This window comes from Lactuca sativa, chromosome 6, assembly GCF_002870075.4.
Source record: "Lactuca sativa cultivar Salinas chromosome 6, Lsat_Salinas_v11, whole genome shotgun sequence".
Lineage (NCBI taxonomy): Eukaryota > Viridiplantae > Streptophyta > Magnoliopsida > Asterales > Asteraceae > Lactuca > Lactuca sativa.
The window spans coordinates 149,500,924-149,522,704 of NC_056628.2; the positions used below are offsets into that span (position 1 = coordinate 149,500,924).

At 31.4% G+C, this 21,781-nt stretch overlaps 3 protein-coding genes across 4 annotated transcripts; all 3 read right to left on the minus strand.

Moving 5' to 3' along the window:
- Window positions 1–315: 315 nt before the first annotated feature.
- Window positions 316–6,356, minus strand: LOC111898774 (nucleoside diphosphate kinase 3). 2 transcript variants are annotated; one of them, XM_023894651.2, is made up of 14 exons: window positions 6,199–6,356; window positions 5,615–5,761; window positions 5,411–5,527; window positions 5,168–5,314; window positions 4,956–5,073; window positions 4,679–4,836; window positions 4,430–4,479; window positions 2,249–2,316; window positions 1,439–1,585; window positions 1,307–1,344; window positions 1,186–1,236; window positions 943–1,110; window positions 734–846; window positions 316–642 (listed from the first exon to the last, which is right to left on the minus strand). In XM_023894651.2, the coding sequence occupies exons 2-14, from the start codon at window positions 5,732–5,734 to the stop codon at window positions 519–521; spliced, it is 1,419 nt and encodes a 472-aa protein (XP_023750419.1). In that variant the 5' UTR covers window positions 5,735–5,761; window positions 6,199–6,356; the 3' UTR covers window positions 316–518. The 2 variants fall into 2 exon arrangements, with proteins under 2 accessions (XP_023750419.1, XP_023750418.1); XM_023894650.3 differs by lacking the exons at window positions 4,430–4,479; window positions 4,679–4,836; window positions 4,956–5,073; ... (2 more) ...; window positions 5,615–5,761; window positions 6,199–6,356 and having other exon boundaries at window positions 1,439–1,567; window positions 2,225–2,460.
- Window positions 6,357–8,706: 2,350 nt separating this feature from the next.
- LOC111898775 (protein transport protein sec31) lies at window positions 8,707–10,155 on the minus strand. Its single transcript, XM_023894652.2, has 3 exons — window positions 9,933–10,155; window positions 9,453–9,607; window positions 8,707–9,023 (listed from the first exon to the last, which is right to left on the minus strand). The coding sequence occupies exons 1-3, from the start codon at window positions 10,138–10,140 to the stop codon at window positions 9,006–9,008; spliced, it is 381 nt and encodes a 126-aa protein (XP_023750420.1). The 5' UTR covers window positions 10,141–10,155; the 3' UTR covers window positions 8,707–9,005.
- A 4,167-nt stretch (window positions 10,156–14,322) lies between these two features.
- LOC111898776 (uncharacterized) lies at window positions 14,323–15,092 on the minus strand. Its single transcript, XM_023894654.3, has one exon. The coding sequence runs from the start codon at window positions 14,917–14,919 to the stop codon at window positions 14,596–14,598; it is 324 nt and encodes a 107-aa protein (XP_023750422.1). The 5' UTR covers window positions 14,920–15,092; the 3' UTR covers window positions 14,323–14,595.
- Window positions 15,093–21,781: the final 6,689 nt, after the last annotated feature.

Consider the following 21,781-nt stretch of genomic DNA (forward strand, 5'->3'; position numbering starts at 1 on the left):
GCGTGAAAATAAGTAAATGCCTAAACCTTTGGGTACTTAAAAGACAATTCTTCTTTAGTGCAATACTCGTAAGTCGTAACCTTTTGTCTTTTGACATGTAATATTGTTGCAATATGAATTAACATATTTGTTTTGTTATATAACTACTGGAATTCAACTACGTTTTATAACTTAAAAGGATATTGAATGATATACATTGTTGATATTTAATTATGTTCATGAGGTCAAGAGTCGACTTTCTAAAAATTTATTGCTATCTTCAAATAACCTATAGGAGTCATAACTCTAAATGAAAATAGATGATAGAACACGGAGTTAAAGGATTAATCGTTGCTCTCAGTTTTTCAATACTTGTAAAAGATAATACTTCTACATTAAAACGAAAAAAAAAAATGTCTTCTAAATTTTTTGACAAGGAATGATAGATTTATTTATCTAAGTTTATTTTTTTTAAAGATGAAATTTTGAAGAAATTGGTGTAGTGTTATTTCTGTTTATGTGTAACTGTGTATGATGAGTTAGTTGACTCCATAGACCCACTTTTCTTGGTTGCTAGTGTAATTAGTCAACTCCTCAGGTTTAAACCAAAGGTTAATTTCGTCCTTTGCAGTCTCTGGTCCATCGCTTCCGTGGATAATGTTCCTACCAAAAATATCATTTGTGTTTAAAAAACTATAAATTAAAAATAACATTGAAACCAAATTATATGCAAAGTTAGTAGCAACAAACATACCTTCCAACAACAATGGCCAAATCACCTCTGATAGTTCCAGGCTCTGATTTGGATGGATCCGTGGCTCCAATAAGCTTCCTTCCATATCTAATCACACCTTCTCCTTCCCAAACCTGCATATATAAATCAACAACAATGGCGTAATTAAAATTCCTTGTTTCCTCACAACTCTCATCGCAAAACAATAACTATTCAAAGTTACTTCTAACCATTGCAAGAACAGGGCCAGAGCTGAGGAAGTTGCACAAGCCATTGAAGAATGGACGATCCTTAAGATCATGATAATGCTTCCCAGCAAACGCCTTTGAAGGTACCACAAGTTTAATAGCTACAAGTTTGAAGCCCTTACGTTCAAATCTGGCTATAATCTCCGAAATCTGGAAAAGAATTAGAGATCAAATAATCGGTGCATTGACAAGTATGAGGGATTGAGGGTTAAATTAGTAAATTACCAGTCCTCTTTGCACACCATCAGGCTTGATCGCAATGAAGGTTCTCTCCATCTGTGGAAAGAGAAGTAAGCGTTTGTTAAGATGAAATCACAGAAAATGATAGTGGCATTTAATCGAATACCTGTGCTGCATGTGCCTCTTGGTCCTGAAGCATGTATGCTGTAATGAAATTACACATATCAATAATCTCTACAAGGAAGAGAATAAGATCATAAGAAATTAAGAATCATGGAATCTGAAAGCTAGTTTGAACCTGCGGCAGGAAGTGCGAGAGCTCCGGCAATCCATTTGTTGGAAGTGTTTGTCGAATCGGTGAAAGAAGCTAGAGCTGGAAGTGTTCCTTTGAAGGAAACTGCTGCTGCTGTTGCAGCTGTTCGTCCTTCTGTAAAGAAAGAAGAATCGGAGTAAATTTCATATTAACAAATCTCTACGTCACTTATGAAGCTCATTCATGAAACAGATAAACATAATAATGGTAATATTGAGATCTAAACAAGCAACCACAATGTAGATATTACTAATCGACACAATTTGGTTCCACTGTTACTGTAATTTACAGAGCGCAAGAGATGATATTAAGATCTGATGCTGTAAGTCATCATACGCTTATGGTAATTCATCGTCGTTAAAATTTCCATCAACCAGATCCACACTAGAATATTAGAATGTACAATATAGAACGCACATTATTCGTAATATCGAACTCAAATTTCAATGACACAACAGAATTTTACATGCTAAATTGCTAATGGGTCTATCAAAATTCAAACAGCAAACATGATATAGAAAAAACACGCAACCACAATCTAAATATCATCAATCTTCGTAATCTGGTTTCCTGATAGTGTAATTTCCAGAATGTACACGGTAGAAAGAAATAATACTACGATCGCACATTTTTCAGTCATCTACAGCATTTCATCTTATGAAATTACGGAGTCATAGTCAAAGTTGCCATAAACATTCGATAATTCACAACCTACAAGCCGAACCTCAATGCAACACAAATGGAATTAGAACGGCGTACAAAAAAACTCACCGGAAACAGCACGATGTTTGTGCTTGGAAGCCGAAGAGAGAAAAGACCTAGCAGCTCGTGATGCAGATCTGTAGATTTGAGAACTCATTCTCCTTCTCGATCGATCAACCAGTCAATCAAAATAGAATAAAAAGTGAAGTGGAGATTGAGAAGCTCTCTTTCGGAGATATTATATTTATGGAGCGGAATGGAGTCAGAACAGAGGAAGGTTTGGCAAGTTGATTGGGTTTAGTTATGGAGAGAAGTATATTTATCATGAGGTTGAAATTTTAAAAAAGTTAAAAGAGAACCTATGAAGTTTTCATCAGTTGACAGTTATATCCACTAACTTCTAAATCATTACACTTGGAGTTGGAGACATCTTTTGTTATCAACCCAAGTCCCTAGAGTGTTTGGATGTTTGTTTTTAAAGTGATTTTTTTTTTCATAAATAAAATGGTTAGATATTAATATATTTATCTCCAATAAGAAGTTTTGTTTATAATAACTTTTTATTTATTTAATATTTTATTATTTTAATTTTATAAACTCTATAAAAATTGTAATCAAAATTTTCAAACACCGTAAAACAGTTCAAAGTGATTGATTGTTATAATTGTAATAAATCAAGTTTGCATAACATCTTAACACAACTTAAAATGGGTACATTATTATTTTAATTTATTAGGCCAAATACAAGAACAATAATTACAACAAGAAACTATAAATTATTTTTAACTGATTTTTTTAATCATCTAAACAAGATTAACTCAACATTACAACTCATATATCAATAGAGACATGAATGCAAATATTCTAACATGCTCTATTTTTTTCTTATAGTATTTTGTTTTCATTTTTCTATTACAACATTATATATGTAATAATTTTCTTATTATTTCGAATTTTGAAATTTTATTCAATTATAGTAACAGCTAAATGATTATCCCATTTATATATTTCAGTGACATGACATCAAATCATGGTTACATGATTTATTTTTCCATGTCATTCCATAATTGACTTATCCAGTGTGGAAATTTGTCCGAGGAAGAACTTTGACATAAAAGGAATTTAAGTGTGACAATGTTATATTAAAAAAAATGTTTTTGTTACACACCAGCAAGATATTCTGAATATTCAACGAGAACAAGAAAGATACGTGGCAAAAAAACACGATAACATATATGATTTCATCATATCTCATATTAACAAGTTATACACTATAGACTATTGTAGAGAAGAACCGTTTGTTCTCTTGACCACGTTGTCAACCCATTTCATCTAAAAGATACTGAATAACTTTCATTACATAAAGTATGGACGTTAAACTTGAAGTTGTGTTAAAGGAATAAAGGTCATGACCAAGAAATGTTAATTCTTAATGTCAAACTAAAAAACCTTTTACCTTTGGGGTGTTATTATTCATGCTATGAAAACCAAGGGTTTTCTTGTCATGTAGTAAACCACATGTGTTTCTATATAATTTTCTCTAATTATATATTGTTGAAGTGTCGAACGTCAAAATTCTAACTTTGACTACTAATTTTAGAATGTTTGTGATTTGCTTTGGTTAGATCAACCAGATCCGAAGAAGTGGGTCAGAAAGTAAACTCGGAATGTATATCGGCCATCAAAGAAACTCCCCTGGCCTCGTAAACTTACAAATCTTTTTTTTTTTTTTGGTTATTTGATTATTTATGGAATTTTATTTGTAACTTCTAGTCTTCTACATGTTATTAAACTTTAATAAAACTCTATAGGCTGTCACATTACCTTAAAATTATTATTTATTTCTATAAATATACATCAATTATAAATAGATAACTACTGTATATCAATCGGATAACATATTACATATTATAAACTACAAACGCATATTTTTTCGTTTATATATCAAATAATATTGTATAATTTTATATTATTAATTCAAAAATCATTATCTTAAGATGAAAATAGAACTGATCATGAAGCAAAATTATAGAGGTACAACTCCAACTCAAGGATGTAAAAAATTACTTTATTATCGTTATATATTTTATTTCCGGCCAATTTGCTTAGCTAAAATCGTAAAATTAAAGAAATTTAACCAAGAGATGCATTTTGTATGTACAAATAGACAAACACAACGTACCACAGTCAATGCAACAACTACCAACTATGTACAACCCTTACATTGACACTTATCAATGTCACGAATCCGATGAAAGATCAACACTGGTTGACTCCGATCCCAATTTGCATTCATCTTGCAATGTCGTCAACCAAGCATCCACCTTAAATAAATAAATAAATAAAAACACTTTTGAGTCTGCATTTTTTACCCTACAAACTTTCCAGGGCTATTTCCGTCTTTTTGAGACAAGAGCAAATCCGTCTCTCACCTTTTTGTGTGGGACATAAATTTCAATTTTTGTCTCATAAATCCCTATCTGTCCAATGCAAGCCAAACACAGTACAAGACAGGTGTTATACCTGTAATTTTGAAGTGCTTGAGCATTCATATCTCAATCCTTGGCGAGTAACTATATAAAAATAATACCGAGTTTTTTCTCCCTCTTCTTCATGATGACGTGGCATCCTCCCTACTTCCACAACATCAGACAAAAGGGTGGAGTCTTGAGGACTTATGTCTGCAACATTGTAAAAATCTACCAATGTCATCCAAATACAAAGAATACGGATGTTTTTAATGATTACATTAAAAAATATGTAATGTAATTTACTAATTTATAAATTAAATTGTTATTACCTGTAGACATGAAATACAAGAAGATGCATGGTCCTAGAAGAACAACAAAACGTGGAAGCCAATCATCAACTTCTGTATCATCAAGAGGAAGTGGTTCTCCAGGTAAAGCTGTCCATCTCTGTAAAATGTGGATTATTGAATAATCAAGCAGAGTGTAAATATTAAATAATGAGTTTATATATAAAATATAGATTGAGTTTATAAAAAATTACAGTTCGCATTTGTAAATAGCCTGAAAGACGAGCAGAACGCAAAGTTTCATCAATATGTTCCAACCGAGCTTTCAGATGAGCTTCTTTTTCCTCCATGTCAGCAAGTTCTGATCGAAGTGATTCAACTTCTGGAGCAGATAATATAACCTGTCGAATAGTTTTTAGAGCAAATTTGGATCAAAATGGTGAATTGGGTTCAAAAAAGATGTATTGTACTATATTATATTGTATTATATTATCCACCTTTTGCTTATCATTTGTATCTGTTCCCCAAGTTAGTCTGCGTAGATTGAATAGATTCAACATGGAAGAAGCAGTTATTAATCTTCTTTTAGCCCACAATCTGCTGTTTGAGCTATGCTAATACAGATCAAAGCAACTGTAAATAAAATCAACTTAAAAGGAGAGGATGTGTGTATAAGATTGCTTGATTTATGTCAGAAATACCTCAAGATTGATCTTTGAATGTGAAATTGAAGAACTTGTCGTTTGCGGGGTTTCTACACTCGAAGTTGAATGCGGGAAGTGATCTGGAAAAACCTCTACTCCTCTAGGACCATCACCCATGAAGCTTGCTTCCACTCAGGTGTAAAACTAGGGTTTGAATAATATAAGATTGTTAAAGTTCAGCATTCGGATTAAAAACTTGTTTGATTTCAAGATAAATACAATCGCTCTTCTTCTACTTCTTCCCCTCGAGCTTGTGCTATCATTACAAATTCAATTGGTGATGCCACGAATTATACTAGCAAGTACTTACAATCAAATAGAAACCAATTGTTTCTTTACCTCGTAGTTCATCATCAGCTATTTAAATCAAGCAGCGAGAGAAAGGGGGAAAAGCAATATTAAGATGTTCAACTTCAAAATTAACACGATTATCTCCATTATAAATACATATCGATACATACACATACTCAAATTCGAAAGAAACCATACAAATTCGCGAAATCAACAAAGAATCAAAGTATAAGATGGATACAGAACTTAACAACAGTATACTAAACACATATGGATTACAAACAACTTACAGTAGAAGGCTGGAGATCCTGATAATGCAGATTGAAGAAGCGATTTCTGGAGAAGTAGATGGAGAGAGAGGGAAAGAAAGTAGAGAAAGAGATGATGATTATGATTATGATTACTTTACTTAATGAGGCTGTTTTATATTCTATCAGGTAATAAAAGATTGCATCTCACGGTACTTATACTGTTTGTTGGCGAAGTTGCAGTTTGCCCCCCACAATTCAAAAAAGACCTTCACGTTTTGACATCAAACTATTGACTTTTGCTCTAAAAACGACAATATTTGAAAGTGTAAGGGGGTGTTTGTGTGAGTTATAAACACATTATATTGAAAGGATATTTACAAAAATTAGTTAAATATCACATGATTTTTTTGAGAAAAACTATGATATCATTTCAATATAACAAAACCATGTGATAATTAACTAATTTTTGTAAATATCCTTTCAATTTATGTTTGAAAGTGTAAGTGGTTGAATTTATGTTTTAAGAGTTTTGATTTAGTTTTTTTTTTTTAAATCTTTTCCCTAATCTTTGTTTTTTAATACTTTGAGATTTGATTCTCTATTATATATAAGCTGCACGACAAGTGTTTGTAGAAATGTCTAGAAGAAAATGTGACAATTTGGTATGTATTCTATAGAATTACTAAAGTTTGTTTTATTAATTTTCATATAAAAGCAATCTTATATAATAATATTCTTATATAATTCGATTTCATGACAGTTATTCTAATAGAACGTTCAATTCCATGTCAATTATTCTCACATAATGCATGAATGAAATATGATGATCGAAGGTCTGAAGGTTGGATGATTGTGTGAGATGGAGATGAACAATGATCACCGATTATATATAATAGTATATATTCTGGTAAAACATTGAAGTATAATAATCTAAAAATTGTGTTTTTTAACCATATATTCTTGAATAATATTAATAATAGATGATTATTCTATAAGAATGTTATTATTTTTTAATTCATGGTTTAAAATTTTGTTATTCTTCCATAGGTTCATTCTATCAGAATATTTATTTTGTCATAATAGAATATGCGTTCTGTCATAATTTGTGCGTTGTCAGAAAATATATTCTTACAGAATGTTCGAATTTAGAGAACTAATATCCTTTAAAGTCATATTTTAAAAATTAAGGTAATTAATTATTCTTTAAAATCCGGAAATTTTCTTTCTTAAATAAAGTTTAATTAGTTGAAATACTTTAAGCCACCATTTCATTTAATTAGAATGTTTTTTTAATCTAATTATATAATAATAGTTATTATATCACAATAAAAGGCCTATCTAATTGGAACCATGTAACTTTTTGTTATAGATTTGTCACTAAACATTTAAGATACACGATGGCTTCAAACATATTGATACAAAGACGACATAGGGTGTACCGCAATATCTTGATAACATTTCTTCCAATTCATGCTTTCTGTATCTCTTATCATAATTTTGTGTTTATTTTCCTAAGTTCAGGGGGTGACAAGTGACAACCTCTCTTTCACAATCATCAAAACGTTTACCTCTGATGGCTTCACACATAACATGCCGTTCAAATATTACAAATTAACGTTAATTCATGTTTCTTCTTCTTTTTCATTTTTTTTTTACCAAAAAATGTTTGCACTAACGGTAAGAAATGATCTTTTTTTATTTATTTATTATGAAATCACCTTATAATAATTTTTAGGACAGAATTATGAACAATAGTATAATTAAAATATTACTGGATTATCATTTAGTAGTGCTAAATATATTTTAAGCTTTAATAAAAAATTATTTAATTATAATAGAAAACAGTTTAGCGATTGGTTGGTCGTTTTCATTTAAATGTTTGTGTTTTATACAAGTTGAATACTTAGCGGATTGGTTGGTCATTTTATCAAAACGTATGTGTTTTTACAAGTTGAATACTTAACGGATTCAATTGTAATTTTATTTGGTTTCAGATTTACGACTTCAAATATTATATTTGTATATCGTATCCAAATTTCTGGCCCACCACTAGTTTATGTGATTTATGAATTTTGTTTTCAAACATTTCATCGGTTAATTTGTGGGAGATTATTTTTATGACATTATGATTTTCAACGACACTTTAAAGAAACATTTGTCCCACCTCCAATCGATATTTTTTGTGCTATGAGAACATAAGTTATACACCAACAGTCCTTTGAGGTTGTGTATAGTTGCAATCCAACCACACCACTTAACCTAGATCTTCTCTTGTCATTCGACAAGTTAGTGTAGGTGGTGAAAAACAATCGATTCAAATCAAGAAGTTGCACAAAGAAGTACATGATTCGACACAACAATCAATATACATCATAAGCAAGTCATATTTACAATCTGTTAATGGGTTTTTAATAAAGATTTACCTTTTGAGTGACACAAAAATTGCAATTTTTGTCTCATTGATAATTTGACATTAATTTTGGTATCAATCCAATGACGAAAGTCAGTCATCATTACTTTTCCAAGACAATTCAAGTTGCAAATATGTAAAAACCAAACCAAACCAAACCAAATTGAAAAGGTTAAAAGTATTCCCCAAACCTCTGAAATTGGGAATTTAAGCAACAAAAGCCCAAGTCTTTGTTTACATTGAAGGGCAAAATACCATGATAGATAACATAAAAACATACCTAATATATATAAAATGGAGAATTCATATTCAACCATACCTTTATGGACAAAATGTGAAAATGGTTTAGATTTCTCATAACATACAGCAATCTTTCATAGAAGAACTTGAAATGGAAACATGACTCTTCTCTCTTCTTGAAGCTTGATCATCAGCTTCATAAACACCCTCCCAACTGCCAAAACCACAACCCAGAAAAATAGATTAGGAAAAAGGAGACTGAAAACCAAAACAATCAACAAATGATGGTTAATTTAATGATGCAAGATTGCATTATAGTTGTAAAAGAATCGATTTATGGGAATAACCAGAAGTTGGTGTCCAAGATAATGTATAAGCAATAAAAAAAAAGAAAACAAATGATGGTTAATTTAATGATGCAAGATTGCATTATAGTTGTAAAAGAATCGATTTATGGGAATAACCAGAAGTTGGTGTCCAAGATAATGTATAAGCAATAAAAAAAAAGAAAACAAATGATGGTTAATTTAATGATGCAAGATTGCATTATAGTTGTAAAAGAATCGATTTATGGGAATAACCAGAAGTTGGTGTCCAAGATAATGTATAAGCAATAAAAAAAAAGTTGCATAATGTATTATACCATAATAGCATCAATCTCTTCTTGAGACATTGGTGTTCTTTTGGGCTGAAGAGATGCTTTCCCCCCTAGAGTTTTTTCAGATGGAGCAGACTTTGAGAAAAAGCTTGAAGGGACATCATTGGCAACAGGTGTTGCTTGGGTCTGAGTAGCAGAACCTAAAATATGATATAAGTAGATTACATATAAACCATAACGATTCATTTTGATTTATATTTAGATGAACAATTATTGCGCAATACTGTTTGTATATCCGGTAATACCATGGAATCTATAACCTAATCTGTAAAATGAATCAAACTAGGTCAAAAAATCAATCTATAATGATGTTCTTCATGTTGATTCTTCCTAGATCGGAACTAAAAAACTTCCTGTAAATCAAATTCAAATTCTCATATGCCGGAACGCAAATTAACGAAAAATGACCTAGCCACACATTCATACAAACGAATTAAACATTACAGAAATTAAGAAGAAACAAACCAGAAGGCGCCGGATGACGCTGTGGAAACTTGATCCGGGGGATTCTCTTCATCGCTTGTGCTGCTCCCATATCTCGATTGATCGGTGGTGGCGTTGACGGCGGCGGCGAATATGGCGAGGGAACTTTCTGCGGTTGCGACTTCGGAGGAAGCTTTCGTTGCTTATAGAATAATGAGAAAAAGTGATGGAATTTTGTGATTATTGCCATTTTGTTATTACAAAAGAAAGAGAAAAAGGTAATTATGAGTTTGTATCTATTTATTTGGGTGAATTTTTTTTACAATGAATGGTTTCTAAATTATTAAAAATTTGATGATTTTGGGGTTGTGAGAATACATATTTAACCGATTATTGTGATTTACAATTGTTAAATTGATTTGTATGTGTTTAATATAATTTATTATAATTTACTCCCTCCGTCCCAAATTTATAGTCCATCTTTCTTTTTTTGTTTGTCCCAAAATAATAGTTCACTTCTAAAAATAAATAACATTTTTACCAAAATACTCCCTCATTATTATCTAACAAACTAAACATTTAATGGAACGTTAAATGCAAAGTAAGGACAAAACTGTCATTTTATTATATAAAGTTAATGGTAATTAATGCTTCTTTAATCTGTGTGTTTTTTGTCTGTGGACAATAATATTGGGACGGAGGGAGTATTTTAATTAGATTTGGTGGACATGTAAAAAAGAATTTTGTATGAAGTTTCTTAGGTCAAGTGTAAAAATATCAAATCTAATTAAAATAAATCATAATCGCTGCAAAAAGATCTAAAAGTGGAGAGATATAGAGAGAAATAAATTGACACCCAATAGATGATATCGTTTATTCTTGTCATTGCAACAACAAGAAGCAACACAACAAAATGCAACAAGAAAAAAGGATGATGTTTTTGATGTTACCACGTCGTTATGGGCTGACACATCAGCCTTAATAGAAGTATTATTTTTTAAGTTTAGCCTTATATTTTTCACAACTCTAAAAATGGAGGAAAGTAAGTATTTATTTTTATTCTATTCTTATATTTAGACCTGGCAATGGGGCGGGTTTGAAGCGAATCGACCTTGATCTAAACCTTTTTAACAAATTTCAAAATCCGATCCAAACTCGTTCCGTGACCCGCAGAGTTTTGAATAGTCAAACTCATACCCTTATCCACCAAATCGACATATATCCAAACCCGCCCCGTAACCCGTAGGTTTTTTGAAAAATCAAACATATTTCTCGTAAATCTTAAAATAACATTTATCAAATAAAACAAACGTTGATTTAGAAAACACATTAAGTACTCGAGGACTTTCAATTGGAATTAAACTCATTATTGTAGTAACTTCTGATTGATTTTTGACCGTCAATTGAATTGATAAATAATAGCAATTAAAAACTTTTTTTCGGTTGAAAAATGACTTTATTGATATAAAAATTTAATTGATGATTACTTGATGGAATCCAAATGAATGACATCATGATTCTTAGTAGATGATTGGAAGTCTAGAAATCAAGTCCTCGAGACTCATGTAAAAACAGTTTAGTCTTTGGCCTTTTCTCTTTGGACTTTCAATTGTAACTAAAAGTAAACTTTAAGTAGTATAAAATATAAATATATAATTTTAAAATTTATAATTCTAAAATTTATACGGGGCGGGTTATAAATGGAGCGGATCAATGATGATCCACACCCGACCCTTTTAATAAAAGGGTTAGCGGGTACGGGTCGTTAACGGATAAACAGATCAAAAACTATGCTCCAAACTCATATAATTGTTAAGGGTTTGGATCGGATCAGGGTCAAAACCCGTTCTATTAGCAGGCCTACTTATATTGTCTCATAGATTTATCATTTTGTACAAAAAAGAAATGATCTTTTTTTTTTTTCTAATATTTTTGTTGCCCTTCCTAAAAGATATGGTATTTTGACAGAAAGACCTAAAATTTTCCTTGTTAATTTTGCCGATAAATTTCTAAGATGGCTTTTTTTGTAGATCTAACATTTACAAAAAAAATTAGTATGGAAACAAAGATTATTATTGAGAAAAACACTATATTTTCTCGGAAAATATAATATTTCTACGAAATACCATATTTTCTTACGATAATATGATTTTTTTAAAGAATACATGTGAAAATATCAGAAAAAATCGTTTCTTTTTTTTTTTTTTGTAAATGTTAAATTTATGTAAAAATATAAGAATAAACTTAAAAAAAAAAAAAAAAAAAAAAAAAAAAAAAAAAACTTACTTCCATCATATCATTTTACTCGTCTTCTTCCATTTTTTAGAGCTGTTTTTTTTGTTGCAATGCAGAAATAAAAGGTGAAAATTGTGGAGAAATTTCTCTTGAGGTTTAAACTTTAAATAGGTGGACTACTTCGGTCCATTTTGCAACTATATAGGCCCATTTGCGTGAAGGGTTTTTGTCTAAAGTTTGAAACAAGTTTATGAGTTAAATTTCTTTTTTTATTTTAAATATTGTAATAACTATTTTATGAATAACTATAAAATTGGCTATATAGACAAAGCATGCCCTTTGGACAACTCATGGTGAACATTCTTGGTACCTATATATGGTAAATCACGAAACACTAACAATATTTTAAGTATATAAATTCTAAGATTAAAACTTTCTTTTATAGAATTTCGAACATAGCCACTCCCATAAGAGAAGATCTATATCCCATAAATAGTTATAAGCCTATAACAATTTGCATCCAAATAGATTTGGCAACCAAAAAACACGATACTAAATGATTCGTAGATTTAAGTGAGGAATCTCAAATTAGGCAAAAAGAACTGAATCAATATCCATCCCTCACTCCAGTTTTACTCTTGTAGGCATCCAATTCAAGTGCAACTGTCAAACAAAAATATTAAACCTGTTATGGACGACTATAATAGTTACAATATAAAGATGAGGATCCGATTCGTAATTTTCGCATACACAATGGAATATTTGTGTACATTTTAGCAAAAAAAATAAGTTGCTATTTATATTGAAATTAAGATGTTACATAAATCTTTATCAGAAATAAGTAATAATAAAACCAAAGTACTATATAAAATTACATTTACAAATAAATGAATATCCGTTCTTAGTTAGGAATCTCATATTTCTAACCAAGAGTTAGGGTGGCAACTCTGTAGCTTTGTAAAGTTTAGGTTGTATTTAGACAACATTAGAACTTGAGGATATTTGTGTGTTCTAGAATTCGGTGATTTATTAAATATTTAATGCTTTAGAACAACAGGGGATGTAGAGGACTTTCAACGGCCCTAAAAGGTGATTTTTTTCATTTTAACAAATTGATCGATAGATTCATTGTCAGTTGTATGCGTGCTCTTTCTTAGAATTTATCTATAATATATGTTTTATGATTTATACGATAGTTGCCAGATGTTATATGTTATGTAGATAAATCATTTTCTTAAACAAAATAATTGAATTTCTTAATTTTTGTTTAAAAAAAAATGAAATTATCACTTCCCTTCAAATTATCAAACAAATTTTGACCAATTTTGATCCAATTTCTTTTACAACTTTTTTCTCTCGTCTTAATAATATCAATACCTATAACGTACCTTACGTTTGGATTAGAAATCTTTGATCTTTGCATATCTTCGTATAAGTATTTAGTTCTTGACTTCTTTCTTCCTTGCTTGCTCTATTATAATTATCATGTTGTAGTTAAAGATCGTTTGAAAAGGTCAGTCAATTAAATGGTAATCCAATTCACACTTCCAAATATTTACTTTTATGCAGTTGTCCCCATCAATTTGACTGCAAGATAACACTATTTGGACTCATCCACAGCTATTTTCTTCCCAATTGTTACTTATTTCTTCCTTTCCATTTATGACCTTTTCAACTATCATTAAATAACTTAGACTTATATTCCTTATTTCTTGGTGGCAAATGGCTATAAAATCTCAATCTAAAAAAATCAATATCAACATTAACACTAGAGAGAAAATCCATAGACCAATAAACATATAACCTCTCAGTGCAAGTGGTTGAGGATTTATATATCGCCTGTAACAATGATGTAATTTAAAAGTAATTTACAGAATGCTTGTGTTGCTATTCTAAATTTTTTTTAATGAAAACCGTGTACAATTATATTAATAATTGGTTTTCTTACATCAATTTTTATGGATTAAAGTATCAAAATCACTTAATCAAGTGTAAAGTTAAAATAGTTGGATAACATTACAATTATAGTAATAATCGGTTTTCTTACATTAATTTTTACCAACTTCTTAAAATCTAATTATTTGAACGTAAATAATCATAAAATCATAATTATAATCACTTTTATCCAAACAATTAAGTTCTAAGAAAGGTAAAAATATAATGATTGTCCAACTAGACCAGTTGAAACTAGAAAAACTCACATCAAATAGATAATTAGAATATCCACAAAAAGTATCAAACAAAGAGCAAATATAAGCTACAACACAAAAAACAATACTATAGATCTAGTTTAGGAAAAATATGCTAAACGATCAAGAAAGAAAAACACATTTTCCTTTGAGAGACATGCCATTCCAAATGAAAACACATAATTACAAATCTGGGCATGACCCCATCTCAAAGAGAAACCCATGATCTTGAAAAAGATAGAGAAGAAGAGGGTAAAATTGTAACTTTTCCAAGAATCACATCATGATCTATTCATCTCATGATGAACTTCAGGAGTTTCCATGATACTCTCTAAAGAAGGTTTCCATCCAGCAACACTTTTCCCTTCGAGTCTACTCTTCCCAATTGCCCCCAAAACATCTTCCAATCTTTGCCCTTCTTTGTTCTTGAGTTGTAATAACAACCACTCTAGCTCATCTTTTGTTAATACCAACTTTACCCTTACTCTACCACTTTCCATTCCATAACTACCCCTTGCTTTCCCAGATTCTTGTTTTTCTTGTTCCTGTGGCTTTTCGTCTTCTCTTTGCTCCTTCTGTAAACACGTCTCCATGTAATTCCCCATTACCACAATCAAGAAACTTGTTTATTTTCTGAAACTGCAACACAAATCTCTTTCCGAGAAAGTTTGTGTTTGTTAACTGAAAAACTCTTTTTTTTATTTATGATGATCGAAGAGATTTGGAGAGAAAATTGAGGAGTTGTTAGAGAGTGTCAACTAATGCATGTGAGGTGTGGGGAACATATATTGGTATATGTAGGTGACAAATTTATTGTTGTTTTGAATTAGACCAATGGCCCACTAAAGCAACGTAATTTTAATACCCCATTGATCATGAAGAATTGTGGTTATTATTATAAAAGTTTTAGCACATGGCGTGTTTTGATTTGTTACAAAACTGATTTAATTTTGATTTAGATTTTTTTTACTATAATGTTTAATTTTTAAAGAACAATAATTTTTAGAGTAAGACTTTGGTAAAAATAAGTTAGTTTGTAAATAGTTTATTATAATTCGTTGTTTGGTAAAATCACAATATTAGTTTATTGGAACTAATAAATTGACTTGTCATAAGTTATTTTGAGATAGTTTTTGAGAAGCTTATTAAGATTTTTTTAAAATATTTTAAATATACTATTAATTATATCTATTGCTAGTTTTTTGTTATATACATCTAAATATCATTTATTTCATGTTATATTTGCAATCTAGTTTATCAGTTATTTTTTACCAAATACTATTAATTCATAAGCTAACTTATCACCTATCAGTTAGCTTTTTAACTAAAAGCTAGTTTTTCAACTAATACTTAAACCTAATTTTTTCTAGTATTTCTAATTTTATTTAGATTATTTTGATTATGATTTTTTAAGCCATAGTAATCACTTTGTAAGGCGCATCCAAACATCCAGATTTAATTATGTGGCTTTGTGAAATATTTAGGTTAAAATAATCAGATTTGGAAAAGGCATAAGGAAACAAAAGAAATAAAATTTCAAATACTTTAATTTTAGTCCAGTTTAGGTATTCTACTTTTATAAATTTACATAGCAATATACTTTAAATTATCGTCATTGATAATGATTCATGTAATTTAATTCATTGTATTAGAATTTGGTTGTTATAACTTAAAGCAACAGCAGTGACTTTACTTTAGCAAACATGGAAAAAAGTGATTAATTATGTTTCTTATCTTATCTTATATAAATAATAAATTGCTTTAAAGTTAAAATAAACATTAATCCAAATAGGAAGTTATCGTATACATGCATGTAATCTTCGTTTTCTTTGTGCCTAATCTTTTGTGTGTATCTTGTGATCTTAGAATCAAAGTGTGCGATTAATTGGCATCATGTAGAACTTGTTTCCCGTGATCTTGACTTTCTCTTAATTTTGTATTAAAGAAGGTTAATTAAATCCAAAATTGGAATAAGTGCATTCTATTTTACTAGTTAATGGGTGACAAAAAATCAACCAAGTCTGCAACTCGATCTTAGACTTATAGGACGATTTTAAATTAGTAATGTAGTTTAATTACAATATTTTGAATTAGTAATCCAAATCCATATGTGACAATTTTAATTAGTTTATTTGTAAACAAAAGTATTTATCTTATGTTTTATATTAATTTAATGGATTAAATAAGTAACTTTAAAAAACTCATACGACTTTAAAGTTGCATTAAAAGTTAATATAGTTAGATTATTATCATATTATATCGTTTTTTTTATAATTGCGTCTAGCTTATGATTATTATGTAAAAATGATGTGACCCACATATTGTCGCGTCTACCAACGGTACACAATAAGTTTGATGCTCTCTTAATCACAACTACCAACTATGTGCTCTACTACGAGTTGTATCAAATCCTCTTTCCTAATCCATGTTTTAATGTTTCTCGTCTTATATAGACAAACTTATTAATTTTTCTTGTATACTTAGATAAAGTGATATCACCTTCAAAATGTCTAGCCCCAAATCTCTCTAAGTAACAATGTACATAACCTTATTACATGAGTTATGAAGTTCCTTTGTAATGTGAGTTATTTGTTTTATGAATTTCAATTTAAAGGGTTTGAAGTGTTGGTTGATACACAGGCAATCCGATTATGAATAATCTAAACTATTAGTTTATAATTTGGCAATCCAAATAACTACCTTGATAACCTAAATAAGACTTCGGATTACTGAGGTCGGGTGGCTTGAAATCCAGTTTGAGTTAAAGTCCTAATATTTTCAACGACTTGACAAGAAAGTGTTAAACTTTTTTTTTGCCAGTAAAGTCATAACTACCGACAATTTTTGACACTTTTATCATTTTTTGTCAGTTAGCCGGTAATTAGGACTTTACTGTCAAAAAAATAAAGTTTAAGACTTATCAAATCGTTGGAAATATTCGTACTTTAATGTGTAGTCTTGGTTTCCCTAGAAAAACAAATAATTTTATCAGCCTCGTGAGACCCAATTCATAGTCCAATAACTTTTAATTGTGATTTTCGTCGCATCACCATTGTTTTTCTTACCATCATCATCTTTACACTGCTACAATCATGATCATTGGGAAACAAGTGCAAAAGAGAGAACGAGAGAGGGTGAGAAGACTTGTAAAGCTTTCTTCTTGGTTCACCACCAAATCTTGAACCGAAAAGAAGGGATAAACTTTACAAACACAAGCTTCATTTTCGTTCTACCCTATGTGTTTTCTTAGGGTACAACTCTATGCACAAAGGATACAAGTGTCTTGACAAGCAAACTAGTAGAATTTATATTTCTCGTGATGTCGTTTTTGATAAATTTCCATTCGCTTCCTCATTTATATCTAGTATACCATCATCCAACTCAGAAGGTGTGTCTTTTCCTCAAAATGAACCAAGTATAATGAATGACCACATGTACTTATGATTTATCATTGTTGTTAGCTAATCCTTCTAATGAAGTTGCAGTCTTACCTTTTACTAGCACAAGGAACTCACGAACAGCAAACTCCATACCATTCCATGGTGTACAGTCACCAGAATACATTGCTGGGCGTAATCATAACGCCGACCCTGCTTCTCCAAGAGTGACACCTGAAAATGTATCTCCTAGTAATCCGTCTCCAACACATAATAATAGCAACTCGAGTTCCAACATTGAACCAGCATTAGTGTCTCCTACAGATCCAGTCCAGCCCAACAACACACCAGATGCCCCTGTTTCACCGTCATATCCAAATACACCTTCACCTCAACAGCAAATTGTGACTCATGGTCAGGCAAGAAAAATTTTCCCTCGAAAATTTACTGATGGAACTTTTCAATACAATCCTAACAGGCGTGCATTTTTCGTTGAACCCACGTCTCATAAAACAGCCTTGTCTCAACCAAAATGGAGACTAGCAATGGAAGCGGAATTCAATGCACTTCAAAAGAATAAAACTTGGACCTTGGTTCCACGTCCTAGTGGTGTCAATATAGTTGATTGCAAGTGGATATTCAAACTTAAACAACATCCAGATGGTACGATTGATAAGCACAAGGCACGTCTTGTTGCGCGTGGGTTCACTCAACAATATGGGGTAGATTATCAGGATACTTTTAGCCCAGTTGTAAAGCCGGCTACTGTTCGATTAGTTCTTGCACTTGCAGTACCCAGAGGTTGTCATCTTAGACAAGTTGATGTGAGTAATGCGTTTTTGCATGGATTCTTGGATGAAGATGTTTATATGAAGCAGCCTCCCAGTTTTGAAGATGCTAACAATCCGCATTTTGTGTGTAAACTACACAAAGCCATCTATGGTCTTAAACAGTCACCGCATGCATGGTTTTCTAGACTCAGTGATAAATTATATCAACTTGGGTTCTCCTCCTCCAAATTCGATACTTCCTTGTTTATGTTTTTTCATTGGAGACACACGATCTACATGTTGGTATACGTTGATGACATCATGATTGCTGGTTCGTCTCAGGGAATTGTTGATCAATTACTACCCACCTTATCCACTGCTTTTCCAATCAAAGATCTTGGTCGTCTCAATTATTTTTTAGGAATTGAGGTCACTCACAATTCAGGGGGAATCACTTTGGTACAAAACAAATATGCCTTAAATCTACTTCATAGGGCTCACATGGAGAATTGCAAGAGTGTCTCAACTCTTATGTCTGTCACAGACAAGCTCACAAGAGATTATGGAAAAGTGTTAAATGATGATGAAGCGTTCAAATATAGAAGCATGGTTGGTGGATTACAATAGCTCACTTTAACACGACCAGATATCTCTTTTGCAGTGAATAAGGTCTGTCAATATCTTTCGAAACCCACTGATATGTATTGGGAAGCTGTGAAATGTATACTCAGTCACTCAGATACATAAAAGGAACAAGTAATATTGGACTTAACATTCGGAGGTCTAACTCTAAACTACTAAGTGTATTTACAGATGCTGATTGGGTTGGATGCTTAGATTATCGTAGGTCTACAGGAGGATTTGCTATCTTTTTAGGTTCAAATCTGATCTCATGGAGTTCAAGAAAACAACCCACGGTGTTACGATCGAGTACGGAAGCTGAATACAAAGCATTGGCAAATGGTACAACTGAGGTAATTTGGGTGCAATCTTTGCTTAAAGAACTAGATGTGTGTCAACCAAGACCTCCGATTCTATGGTGTGATAATTTAGGCGCTACATATTTGACAGCAAATCCGGTGTTTCATGCTCGTACCAAATACATTGAAGTGGATTTTCATTTTGTTAGAGAAAAGGTGGAAATGGGAGCTCTGGATGTACGGTTTATCTCAATTAATGATCAAATTACTGATTGTTTCACTAAACCAATTCCACGCCATATGCTGGAACGTTTCAAGTACAATCTTAACCTTGTTACGGTCAAGATTGAGGGGGAATGTAAATCGAAGGATAAAAAGGAGATTTCAAATAAAGATTAGATAGATATATTTGTATTATTTAAAGTTAGTTATTGTAGATATCTATCATATCTTGAATGTATTTTGTATTTCCATATATAATGAAATAGCCAAGGTTATCATGATGTTTACACTAAATATATGATAAAGAAATGATGTTGTCAACAATTTTCGTCGGGGGCACACCAATCTTTTTGAAGACTTCATCATTCCTTGTCATCCAAATGTTCCAAATAAAACAACAAAACACCATATTTAGGATTGATTTATTTCTAGGACAGTTTCCCCAAGCAACTGCATAATCAATGAAGTCTTTAATGGTTGCAAAGCTTTTGTTTTGGATACCACACCATTTAAATACCCAGTCAATTACTTCCCGGGTATATTCACATGTAATGAGTAGATGAGCGTTTGTTTGATTCCCCTTATTGCATAGTGGACAGAGGGGATTGGAGATGGTAATACCCCTATACATGAAGGCATCAGCCACAGGTAACAGTGAGGCTCTCCAAAAGAAGCATCGTACTTTTAGAGGTATCATCTTTGTAGGGCCGAATCTACCCTTTAGAAAACTAGGCAAGGGCTTAGGGCCCCCAATTCTAAAGGGCCCCAAATTTTAAATCTTATTATGTTAATTATATATGTATATATATACATATTTCTTGGGTTAGAAAGACAAGTTAGAGCTTGGTCTGGTGGTAAAACGGTTGGTTTAACAAAATAAAGGTCTTAGGTTCGAATCTGTTTGCTTACCTTTCATTTAAGTTATAAAACCGACAGGCCCCAATTTTTTTGTTTGCTTAGAGCCCCCAAATTGGTTGAGTCGCCCTTGCATCTTTGAACAACAAATTGGATGCCCGCTATATAAAATAAGTCTTGACTCAATTAACCTTCTCATGGATTTTTGCATCTTTGACCAAAAAATTGGATGCCCGCTATATAAAATAAGTCTTGAATCAATTAACCTTCTCATGGATTTGACAGTGTATTCCCCATTGGTGTTTAGATTAAATCTAAAATCAAACCTGGAAGTGCTCTCATTTGCCAATTCAGCGATATCATTATACAATTGTAAAATTTCATTTAATTATGTTGCACCTGTAGGTTCGAACTTCCACATCCACGAGAAACCATTAATGGATAATCGGTTCTCTAATAAGCAACATTTGACAAGTGTGGGAATTTGATTTGAAATGGAGTAATACCACACCAAGCATCTTTCCATAATAAAATTTTGACTCCCAATCCAGGAATGAGAGTGAAGATCTCATTTTAATCAATATTAAAATTATTGATGGAATTCACTGCCTTGGACACCATTTGCTATTTACAAGTTAATTTTAAAACAAAAATTTAGGTAAAAAATCTAAAATCTTGAAGATAATTCTCACATTTTCATGTTACCACTCCCAAGGATTATTGCATCACTGTGTCGAGGAAGCGGAAAACCATCAACCTATTGTTGCACAGTTTCACAAGACATATTGTGATTAATTTTTTCATGCAAAGAAGCATGAAGGCCTTTGGTATCCATAATGAACAAGAATAAAAAGAAAAGCGTCACCCTATTTTTATTGGAACTCATGCTTATGAAATTTATTAACTAGGATCGAAATCATAGATGAGTTCAGGCAAGCCGAGATCCCACTTTTCATTTAACTCGTCTTCTGGAGCACCTCATCTTTTTTTTTTAACGACAAATCTAATATACTCATAAACTACTCATATTCTTACATATGTTCAAGACGGGACTTGAACCCTTGACCTCAAGAAGGAAGCGCAATACATGATGCCTAGTGATGTGTGACATCCCCAAAATCACGGCCAGAAAAGACCGGTTTGTTTATGCTTTGTTTAAAAATCAGAGTTACATTTTAAATGAAAGTGTTGCGGAATTTGTCCTAAAACAAAAATATGAAAAAGATTTATCAAAAGCATTTCCATAGAAATGTATTTCATTAAAAGACTCGGGATGTCATGTTCGTACAGATCAAAAGCATAAACAGTACAATATAAGCCTTA